This window comes from Bubalus kerabau, chromosome 4 (genome assembly GCF_029407905.1).
Source record: "Bubalus kerabau isolate K-KA32 ecotype Philippines breed swamp buffalo chromosome 4, PCC_UOA_SB_1v2, whole genome shotgun sequence".
Taxonomy (NCBI): Eukaryota; Metazoa; Chordata; class Mammalia; order Artiodactyla; family Bovidae; genus Bubalus; species Bubalus kerabau.
The window spans coordinates 11,575,614-11,586,935 of NC_073627.1; the positions used below are offsets into that span (position 1 = coordinate 11,575,614).

General features: G+C 58.6%; 1 protein-coding gene across 1 annotated transcript; it reads right to left on the bottom strand.

The window, feature by feature from the left end:
- Positions 1–1,068: 1,068 nt before the first annotated feature.
- Positions 1,069–3,735, bottom strand: CBX8 (chromobox 8). The gene is made up of 5 exons (XM_055575299.1): positions 3,567–3,735; positions 3,152–3,195; positions 2,901–2,966; positions 2,707–2,773; positions 1,069–2,213 (listed from the first exon to the last, which is right to left on the bottom strand). The coding sequence occupies exons 1-5, from the start codon at positions 3,633–3,635 to the stop codon at positions 1,326–1,328; spliced, it is 1,134 nt and encodes a 377-aa protein (XP_055431274.1). The 5' UTR covers positions 3,636–3,735; the 3' UTR covers positions 1,069–1,325.
- Between the last annotated feature and the right edge of the window lie 7,587 nt (positions 3,736–11,322).

The following is an 11,322-nucleotide window of genomic DNA, read 5'->3' on the forward strand; positions in this document are numbered from 1 at the left end:
TGCTTTTAAGAAAGGGGGGGGGGGAAGGAAAAAGGAAAAGTTCTGATGCGCTCTCTTGGATGGAAACCTCCCCTCGCCCCTCCTTCCCTGGCCCCGCCGAAGCTGCCGGGGTGCCAGTCCTGCCCAGCTCCGAGCCGGAGCCCAGACCTTCACCGCACTCCCAGCCGAGCTGCGACCAGGGCCTGGGTGCTAAGCCTCCGCTCCCAGCCGCCCCCCACCCCCGTGGGTCCCTCTGGGTGGGCCTGTCCGGCCGGGCGTTCTCCTGGGAGCTGGCGGCCCGCCCTCCCCAAGGGAGGGGGACTAGTCCAATCTTCCTGGGAGATGGGGGTCACCGTCTCTCCTGGCGAAGCTAGAAGACGCGAAAAAGAAAAGTCCACCCCCGAACATTTCTCTCGTAAAACAGCAACTGTCTCGAACTCTGGGCACCGACATGCAATCCTCCCAATTTATCCTGGCATTTCGGGAATGTAAACAGATTCGCTGGATTTCTTTTCTTTCTGTGAAGTAAGGAAAGGAATCGAGGGAACTGGGAGGTTTTGTCCACATGACATACCTACGATCCGATCTGCCTGTACAACACACACATCTCCCGTAAAGTGCTTTTTCCTGGTGTGGTCCTGGGGGAACTCTGCTGTTCCCCACCCACCCGCAACTTTTTACCTTCAACTTCACACACAAAAAAATTACTCCAGTTAATACTTTGCTTTTCCCCCAACAGATTTCTTAATCTTAAAACAACAACCACCAAAAAAAAGGAAAAAGACTGACCCCACCTCCTCCCTTTCTGATTGGGGAACCAATCTTTTGTTGGCCTGGCCAACCAATGGGAAGAGAGAAAAAAATCCGGGTCCTGCCTTGGTTTCAGGGGTCTGCCCTGGGGCTGTGGGAAAAAGGAGGGGTGAGGTGGGCTGGCTGAGTCCTTCCAGACACCATCAGAGGCCAAGTGCCCAGGTCTTCATCCTCCCTACTGCCCTGGGTGGCTGTCAGACCCCTCCTGCCCCAACTCAGCCTGCCTTCCCCAACTAAACCACACTGAGTCTCTCTCTCTCCTTGTTTAAATAAAACAACTTCAAGAGTTGAAATATATATATTTAGATATTTTTTCTTAAATAACATATTTACATCTAATAGAAAATATAACTCTAGAGATAATCTTTCCAACCAAAACTGAGTGGGGAGGGATGAAAGGAAAGGGGTTGTGTGAAGGTAGGGAAGGGACAGGGCCAGCCAGAAGGCCGCCTCCCCACCCAGAAATAAAAAGCATTATGCCAAGTTTGCACTGTCTCTCTCCTGCTCCCTGGTCTTGGGACCACCCACCCAGATATTCATCTTTTCTCTTTAAAAAACCCTTGGTCCGTGTTACTTTCCTTAATGGTGACGGTCAAAAAGTTTGAGGTCACGTCGGTGACCACCACCTTCTCCAAGTTGGTCAGAGAGGGGCTCCAGGATTCTTCCTCTGGGTCCCCCAGGATTCTGGCCACTGGGATTCTGGCGATGAGGGAGGGCCTTCCCCCTTGCGCCCCCATGTCCCGATACAAGCCCCCCACAGAGCCAGGGGTGCCTGAGCCGTGCCTGACCCGGGGGCCACCAGGGTCCAGGGTGCCCTGGCCTTTGGCCTCCAGGAAGGCAGCCCTGTGCTTTATGACCCTGGCCGGAAAGGTGTCCACAGCCAGCTTGCCTGTGGCCTCAGCGGGGCTAGGGCTGGCCACACCACACTGGGCCAGGTCCGAGTCCTGCCTTCGAGCCAGCTGGATCACGCTGTGGCCAGCTGGGAACTTTCCTGCCCCGGAAGCAGTGTCGTCCAGCTTCCTGCCCTTGAGGTAATCTCCGAGGCCATCACTGGGTTCTCCCAAGGGCCTCTGTGAGGGGTCTAGGAGCTCTTTCCGGGGCTTGGGACCTCGCTTCTTGGAGCTGTCACCTGGCGAGCTGGGTTTGTCATCTGCACGGCTGGTGCCCCGTTCACGCTCCCGCTCTCGTTCCCTCTCCCTCTCTCGCTCCCGGTCGCGCTCGCGGTCCCGAGGGGGCTCCACTCGGCAGGTGCTGCTGGTGCTGCTGCTGCTTCCCGGTGGGGAAAGACCCATGTTCCGAAGGCCCTCACGGGACCGGGAAGTAGAGGCCAGTTCTTGGGGTGAGCGGCCTGGGTAGGGGATCCGAATGCCTCGGGCTGAGTCACTTCGGAACTCGTATGTTTTGGCCTTTGCCTTGGCCTGGGCCTTCAGGAAGAGAGGGTAGTGTCAAGAACCCAGCAGGGCCCTTGCCCCGCCCCCACCTCCCCCACCTCCCCCACCTCCCCCACCTCCCCCACCTCCCCCACCTCCCCCACCGCTCTCCCAGCCCCAGCCTCCCGGCTTCACCGTCTGATGCCTTGGAATTCCCATATGGGTTGGGGTGAACTATAGGGGTATCAGTTTGTCTGGAAGCAAAGGGGTAGATTTGTCTGGAAGCAGTCATTTGTACCAAGTACCCTTCTTGTAGTTGATTATGTCTATTTGAGATGGTTGAGGGGATCTGATAAAGGAATTCTAATTTGGCTAAGCCCCTCCCCTCAGATACCCTTAGCGGTGAAGTGACTCGGTGACAGCCTGTCTAGGGACTCCCTCCTAGATTACAAACAGCACACCCCAGTGGTTCATAACCCCTCATGGCCTGCTTCCCACAAACTGACACAAGAACACTACTGCCCACCATTGGACACTGTCACCCTACCTTGAGCAGGAAGGTTTTGGGTTTGGGTCCTCGTTTTTTGGGGCCATACAGCTCCATCTCTCGCTCCCTGCAGAAAGAAAGGAGGGGGGAAAGGGGAGCGTGAGTGAAGAAACCAAGTGCGCTCCAATTGAGGCTGGACAGGAGCCACCCTTCGTGTTTCTAAGTGAGAAGCTGAAGCCTGGAAGGGCCTGTACCTTTCTTCAAAGGCTGCGAGCAGGCGAGCATCCAGGATGTTTTCTTCGGGTTCCCATGTGCTGTACCTAAAGGAAATCAGGAAGAAGTGGGCGTCAGTTCAGGGAGCAGAGAAAGAACCGCGGGTGTGCATGTGTATGTCTGTAACTTTTCTTGTTGCATTGTATTGTATTTCAATGTAAAGGGAAAAAGAGGAAGAAAGAAAGCTCCGGAATAACAGTCTGGGGTTGAGAATTGCACAGAACCTACTTACTTCTGCGACCAGCCCTTCCATTTCACGAGGTATTCCATGCGTCCCTGAAGATGCAAAAAGGAAATTGTGTGTGCAAGGGGAAAAATGCATGACGGGGACACGAGAAATACATGCAAAAAATGCATGCACCGAATGAATGCGCTAAATCCCACCGCGAAAAGGCACGCGTACGCTGCATCACCCCCTGCACGAAACGCTGCACATAGTGCATGCACCGGCATTCATTCCCCCCACCCCGCCCCCCACCCATGCAATCTGTGCATCGCTGCAAGTCTAAGGAAAGCGCTTGGGCTCAGAGCCGCCGCCACGGCCGCGGCCGCTGCTGGGACCTGGGGGAAGGGAAGCTGGGTTGCAGCAGGGGGAGGGAACCCGGGCCGGGAGGGGAGGGCTCGGCCCAAGGCCCGGGGGCACCTACTTTCCGGATGCGCCGCTTCAGGAGGGCTTCGGCCGCGAACACCCGCTCCCCCACCGCTGAAAGCTCCATGTTGACTCGGCGCTTCCCCCCTTGGCCGCTTCCAGGAGCAGAAAAGCAGCAGCCAGCGCACGACAGACCATAATACTCTCCCGCTGACGTCAGTTCTCCTCCCCCTCCCGCGCGCTCGCTCCCTCCCCGCCCCCTCCCTCGCGCAGCTCCCTCCTCCCCGCTTGCCCGGCGCTTCCTCCCGCCCCACGTGTTGCTAACGACGTTGCTAAAGCCGAGCGGCCAGAGCCAGCTCTCCCGCGCTCTGATTGGGCGAACTCCGGGCCACGCCCCTCTCGCTTTCTCCCCCGCGTTGCTACGTGACCCGCGTTCCAATCGCCAGGGGGCGGAGTCCGAGACGGCTCCGGAGACTGAGCGCGAAGGGGGGGGGGGCGTGGGGCCGCCGCCGGAAGTGGCGTAGCGTGGAGGCGGGCTCGGCCGCTGTCAGTCTGTCGGGCTGGCAGGGGGGCCGTCCACCCTCGGTCCCCACCGGGGCCCCCTCCCCCGCCGCCAAGATGTCCCCCCGGTGCTCAGCGTCCCCCACAGCTCTCGCTGGAACCCTGGCGGCGGTGTCAGCCAGGCCCCGCCCCCTTGGCGACCCCCAGCCCGCCCCACCCCCACCGCCAGGACTCGCGTCGTTCCCTCCCCCCGCCGCCGCCCGCGCAGCACAATGCACAATGCACAGGTGCTGGGGCGCCGCGGGCCGCGCCCGAACCCCCTAGTGCCGGCGACGCGCCCCTCGCCAGCGTTCCCACCCGGCCCCCTCCCCCTGGGTTGCACACCCGACCCTCGGTCTCCATGGCAACGGCCTCCCCCCGCTGCCGCCCACCCCATCCCGCTAACAAATCAATGTGCCTGTGTCTCCTTCTCCGGTCTCGCAACCCTGCCCTCGGCCACCCTCCGGGCCCTGAGAGGCGGGCTGGGCTCGAGCGCTCGCCCCAGCTTGGAGGCCGAATACAGAGCCAGTGGCGGCCCGCCGTTGCCGCCCGAGTCTTTCCGCACTCCAGGATCCCGTGGGGGAGTTCGCGCGCCTTCTTCCTGCCCCCTCCCTGACTCGTCCCGGACACCCGCAGCCACCTGCCCCTGCCGCCAGCCCGCGTTGCTGTTCCACTCCAGGCCCTGGCCCCAAGTGTCGCTAGCCCCAGTCCAGCCACTCCTTGCCCCAGGCCGGGGTGTGTTGGGGAGGGCATGGACTTCCACCAAGGCAGAGTCTGGAGCTTGGCTGGGGTTGGGGAGCGCGACTGGAAAAGCTCCCTGCTTTACCTGTACCCGGGCAACCCGCTGGGCCTGTGCCCCACTCTTCCTGTTGGCAGCTCATCCCAATGCGCGTGGCAGACACTGCGAGAAAACCCAGGGAGCCTCACAGTGTCCACTGAAGGTTGACAAAGAGGGGAGAAAGTGGCGGGGTCCAGGAAAGGGGGCGAGGACCGGGTCTCTCGTGCCTCGCGTTTGCACACACGCAAACTGCACGTTCCTGCTCAGCTCGCGGTGACCCGTGGGCTGGGACGGCAGCTACAGAGACAGAAGCCCTGTCTGGGCCCAGCAATCCCCAACCCTTTTCTCTTATCGCCCAAGCTGCAAGTAACAGCACCCACTCCTCGGAACCCACGATTTAGTTAAAACATCGGTGATAAACTTGACTGGAAGCACAGTTTCCCTTGGCGAGGGATGTGGTGGAAGAAAGAGAGGGAAAAAAAAAGGAGAACAAGAGAGAGGAGGAAAGGCGAGCCAAGGAGTCTGACTCAAGGGCAGGAAGCCCAGAGCGGAAAACCGGCCTCCTGTCCAAAGTTAGGTGCGCGACGGGTGCGGCGCGGTCCTGGGCGCGCTGGACAGGAGAGATTCCCGCCCCCACTCCTACCCTCCCACTCCCGCACTCCCCGCCCCCACCCTTGGAAACGGGGCGGGGGTCCAGATTTTGGCCTTGCTCAAACTTTACAAGGTGAGCTCTGGGTGAACAGCCTCATCTCTCCGGCCGTTCGGTCTTAACGAACAGCAAGTTGGCGACGCCTAGATAGCCCTGGCGACCCGCGCGAGTTGCCCGCGAGAGGCCGCCGACGGCCGGGTCCTTAATCATAAAAAGTCATTCCCGGTAACAAATAGTTTCGTTGGCCGGTGCCAGCGATACAGCTGTTTCTGTTTAAGCTTAAATACTTTCCAACAGTTTGGGCAGTAAAAATAAAGTCGGCCTCAGCCGCCTGTAAGTGTCTGGTTTCCCCGCCCAGAGAAAGCCCACCCTCCGCCCTGGGCCCGGGTCGCTCTGCACGCCCCGCCCGCAGCCTCTTGGAATTCGCTGCCCGCTGTGGGCGACGGCTGCCCGGCTGTGCCAGCCACGCACCGGTCTCTTGAATTCCCCGGGCAGCCTTAGGGCCACCTTAGAGCCGGAAGGAGGGAGCCTGTCCCGAAATGGCTGGAGGAACGGAGGGGCTTCGCCACCGCCCCTCCCCACCCACGTCCTTCCCCCATCCCTCGCGAGTCGGCCCGCGCCCGCAAAGAGTGGTGGTTTCCCTTCTGATAGGGTTTCTGGGGCGCTGTTCCCGCGAGCTGTTTGCGTTGGGTGCCTTTACAGACCCGGAGTTTGCACGAGGCGTGCAGAGGTCGATGGTTTCAGTTTCACGCTGAAAAAGTTAGCTCAGCTCCTCCCTCCCTGTCTTTCTCTTCTTTCCTCCTTTCCCCCTCCATCCCTCCCTTCCTTCCTTCCTTCTTTCCTTTCTTTCTTCCCTCGTACCTCTCTCACTCTCTTTTCTTTCTTCTTTGCTTAAGTGCCTCCGAAGCTTCAAGTGGGAAATGAAAACCCTGGCGCTGTTGTGCACGGCCCCTCCTCCAGGGGGTATTTAGTAATTTTTTTTTTTTTTTTTTTTTTTTTTTTTTGCTTTCCCGCATTTTTCTGCCTGTCTTTATGCCTGGTTGTGAAAACACTTGTTCTGAACAAAATAAGCGCTTTGGAAGTGCCTGAGTTTGCAAACGTCGGGGATTCCTACAGCGCCCATAGCAAAGGTGGAACTCGATCCTGAAGGAAAGGAGAGGCATAGAATAACCTGAGAACAATCAGACCAAGCCCCGTTCTTGTCCGCTGCAGAGAAACTCAGTCCCGCGGTGTGGGCGGAGAAACCCCGGGTTTGGTGAGGGGGGTGTGTCTCACTCCTGACTCGCGCACCGCTGCCATCTGTTTGCAAGACACCAGGATTGGAGAGAGTGTGAACACCGGTCACTGAGTGACCTCGACTCCCCGAGAGAGTTTGGAGACTAAATGAGAAGAAGTCTGAGAAATGGGCTTGTAGTCTTGGTGCGACCCAGAGCTGGGGCCTCCTTGGTTGGTGAGGGAGGTTGCCTGTACCTGCTATGGAGGGGGCTAGTGTGGGGGGTGGGTAGAGGCATCCTTCCCGCTGAGTCCCTACCCCTTCTTTCAAAGTGATCAGCCGGTGACACTTAGAAACCAAAGGAAGAAGGAACCTAGCTCCCCACTTTTCTTGTTGGACCTGCCTTCTTCATCACTCAATTCTCGCCACCTCCCTTCTTTCCTACACACAACCTCTTTTATCTTTCAAAGTCAGGTAACTGTTTTTCCCGCGTGCACCCCTGGGTGTAAACAAAACAAAGTTTCAAAGAACAAGAACCTTCTGCTCTTAATTTCATTGCCCGGCGGTCCTCGGCTGTGGCTGTCAAGTTTGAGTGCGCCGCCACTTCAGTAAATAAGGTAACTGCTTCCTATTACTTTAGCCCCATATGGCTGCAATTTGAGTGTCTTTGGAGACAGTGCGTGTGTCGGGGCGGAGGGCGAGGGGGAGTGAAAGTGGAAATCAAATGCTCTCAGATCGCATTTTTATGAAGGCAATTGTCGGCGATTCTTTTAGCCGTCTTCCCACCACCCCCAAGTTCCGGGGTGAGCTGCCCTGTTCCTTTGTTTGTGGAAATACAGACGCCCGCCCACATCGGGCCACCTGCTTCCCGACCCCCTAGGTCTACTGCCCGATTCTGCACTCATTTCGGTGAACTGGGCACATGCCTGCCACTTCCCTTCCCGACAAAGTGCCCCCAGAACCTGCTCCGGGTTCTGGAAGCCAGCCCCAGCCTTCGGCCCAGTCTCCGGAAGGTGTCGGAATCCTGTGCCTCCACGCGCCCGCCTCCTTCACCTGAGGGCCGCCCTCGGTCCAGGGCCCTTTTAGGCTGCCCAGTGTCCGCTGCCCGCGGACTCAGCCCCGGGGAGGAGTCCTCGAGGCTGGCGCGGTCCGAGGGGTGGACAGGGGAAGGGCGACCGGGGTGACGGGCTCGGCTCCTGGGTCGCCGGCCAAACCAACAAGCCCCAGCCCGTCCTCTAGCTGGAGGATGCGGCCGGGCCCCAGCTAGTCCACTGGGAGCGTTTCAGCTCCGCGGCTTGGCGGGTGTCGGACCTGCCTGGTCTTGGCCGCGGACGCGGGCGGATTTAGAAATCATCCGCCTCCGGCGGGACGGCAGGGCAGGCTGTGAAGCGAGCACGGGTGGCTCCGAGCGTGGCCGCGTGTGCGGCGATCGCGGCCCGTGGCTTGCCACCAGCAGCCCCGGAGCCCGTCAGGCGTCCTCCGACTCTGCCGCCCCCACGCTTGGGCCAGGGCCGGATGCCTCTGGGAGGCTGTTCGCCCGCTACAGGAGAAAAGGCAGAGGTGATCCAACACCTTGCAAAGAAGTCCCAAAGACCCGACCCGGACAGGCTGGATGGTGACAGGAGGGAGGCTGCCAAGGTTTCTGGCCTGGAACCTAGAGGTTTCCAGCCTCTAGTCCTTCCCAGAATCAAGAAGTTCCCACCTCTCCTTGCCATTTTCTCCTTCCGAGTAGACTTTCAATGGGTGTCAGAGGAACACTAGAATAATTTGCAAAGGATACTAAAGGGATGACCATGCTGCACATTTCTCACAAGCCTGCACATACTCTAGAAGCAACATAACCTTTGACTTAGCCCCCTGAAATCACAGGATGAATGGCAGCTCCACGGGGCAAGCAGCATCTATTGAGCAGCTGCATTATTCTACTTAACATTCACAACAACCAGATAAAAGTAATTCCATAATCCCCATCTTACAGATGAGGAAACTTGAGGCACGGTGAAGTCAAATAACTTGCCCAGGGGCACACAGCAGGGGTTCTGTGTGAGGCGTCCCAAGCCCAGTGCTCTCTGATACTGTAGGACAGGAGTTTGGAACCCTCTAGATGTTTCACTTCTTCCCGGCTTATGGAAATTATTCAAGGTAAGGAAGGGCCAATGGAACTGGCCATAGAAGACAGTGGTCTCATTGTCAGAGTGAGCAACCTGACCATGCTAAGCAGAAACATTGACCTGGGCCATCAGAATTAAAAAAAGAGAGAGAAAGAGAGACTGGAACAACAGAGTAAGGGATGAGTTCTAGGAGCCCAATCAACCCACTTGGAGGCTGGATGATAGTGGAAGTCTTTGTTTTTCCTTCATCACAGAGCACAGTGGCTAAAACTGTGGGCTCCAGGGCCAGTGGTTCAAATTCATTTATTAGCTGTGTGCCCTTGTGCCAGTTACTTAACCACTCTGTGCTTCTGTCCCCATAATTGTTATTTTAAAAAGAAATATTAATATTTTTTTAAGCACTGTCACACCATCAGGCATAAGTAAATGCTCAATAAATGTTTATTATTACTGTAACACTTGTCTTTCTTAGTGTTCTGGGGCCAGGTCAGGCTAATGAGACTTGGTGGGTCTGGATTGGGTGACTTTCCCTCAAGGAATCCAGTATCAGCCAGAGCTGTCCCTGCCTCCCATGAGGGGTTACCCACAAAGAGGGAGCTGGGTGCTCACTGACCCTCCCAGGGAAATTGCTCCTCAGACGCAATCTAAATTCGCCCCTTAGGATACTTGCCCCGGGAGGCGTCGCATCAGGTGGGTTCGCTACCAAAACCGCGACTCCGGCAGCGCGGAGGCCCAGCTCCTTGCGGGCGCGGTGCAGTGGAAGCACGCGCACAGCGCTGAAGCTGGGGCGCATGCGCTCACGCGCGCCGCGGGGTGAATCCCCCAAATCTTCTCCAGGAAGGCAGCCTCGTGTTGCTTGCAAAATCCCGCTCCAGGAGCCTGGAGGCACTTTGGGGCTGGAGGGGTGCAAGGGGAGATAGGTCCGAGGTGAGTGGGAGACCTGAGCTACTGCATATCCGTGCCTGTCCCGAAGGATGGAAGGGGACCGAGAATGGATGAGTTTGGGAGTTCGGTTCCCGTCGGCCCTGAAGAAGGGGCTCAGACTCGACGGCCTAAGCCGGGGCGGAACTGAGAAAGGCGAAGAGGGCATGGGGGAGTGGCAGAGCCGCGAGAGACAAATGGGTAACCTAAGGGTCAAAACCTAAGGGTCAAAGCCTAGAGGAAGGTGTTATCCGAAGCCTCCTAGCCCCGAGATTCCCGGGACTCGAGAACTCCCCTACGGCGTCAGCCTTGGCCTCAGGGCTCACTGACCCACACACTGACGTCAGTCTGTGATTCAAGATGCTCCAGGAGAAGAGTTTGACTCCGCATTCTGTCTGCACGGGGAAAGCCTTGGCCTTGCAGTGACTAGGCAGGGTCCGTGTGTGTGTGTGCTGCCTACCCGCTGGTGACCGCATCCATCAGGAAGGCAGGGAACATACACTTCCCAAGGGAAGACACCGGGTGAAGACTGGTAGCCCCAGAGCCTGCGCTCAGCGAGGTCTGGGCTCCCTAGAACCCGACCTCTGCCAGGGTAGGCACTTCGGTCGCCAGCAATGCCGACCAACTGGTCGCCGCACTGCCCTCTCCAACCCCACAGGATCTCTCCCGCCCCCAGGGAATCTGCAGGGATGCCTCGGACTCCGTCGGGCTCTTCACGTTCGTTCTCACTTCCTACCCCGCCCCCAAGCGGAAGGAATTGAAGTGACTTTTTGATGGGGCTTCCCTGGTGGCTCAGATGATAAAGTGTCTGCCCGCAATGCGGGAGACCCGGAGTTCGATCCCTGGGTTTGGAAGATACCCTGGAGAAGGAAATGGCAACCCACTCCAGTATTCTTGCCTGGAAAATCCCATGGCCAGAGGACCCTGGTAGGCTACAGTTCATGGGGTCGCAGAGTCGGACACGACTGAGCGACTTCACTCACTCACTCACTCGGGACCTCGAGTTAGTTCCAAACTCGAGATCCCTCGGCCAGTACCACTTCCTCGTGAGGCTGTTCACGCTGAGAAGAGCCAACGTCCAGTCTCCTGTTTCAGAGATCAGAAACACCAAGAGCCTGCCAGGTCCTTCAAGAAGGCACATGTTGCGGGGTCGGGGGGATGAGTCTGGGTGCTCCGGCGGAATTCCCCGCCGGAGGCCGAGCTCCGCCGACGCGTTCGCCCTCGCGGGGGCGTATGGGAAACCCTAGGGGCAGACGTTTGAGATTCGACGGAGAAAAGGCGACGGTTCTTGGGAGGGTCCGGCCTTCTTGTCTCTGACAGACGTGGATGGAACCTCGGCGTCCTTTCGGCTCTGATCAGTGCCTTTCCTTGTAGCCCCGCGCCGGGGATCCCGAGGTGCACCCCCAGCCTTAGCCCCAGGAGGGGGCGCTGTCGGGGGTCAGACCAAGCCGGACGGGCGTCGAGGCTGAACGTCCAGAGCGCGCAGGCTCCGCGCACGCCCAGAAGCCGAGTTGCCGGTTCCCGGGCTGCCGGAAAGCGCGCGGCTAGCAGCGGCTCAGTCCCCGCGCAAGCGCCTCACTGCCCCGGCGAGACCCGGGTCTC

Excerpts from the sequence above, each read along its gene's own strand:
- CBX8 (XM_055575299.1), bottom strand. The coding sequence starts at position 3,635 with ATGGAGCTTTCAGCGGTGGGGGAGCGGGTGTTCGCGGCCGAAGCCCTC. Across the intron at positions 2,967-3,151 it reads TGGAAGGGCTGGTCGCAGAA|GTACAGCACATGGGAACCCG; the intron begins GTAAGTAGGTTC and ends GATTTCCTTTAG. Across the intron at positions 2,774-2,900 it reads CTCGCAGCCTTTGAAGAAAG|GGAGCGAGAGATGGAGCTGT; the intron begins GTACAGGCCCTT and ends TTCTTTCTGCAG.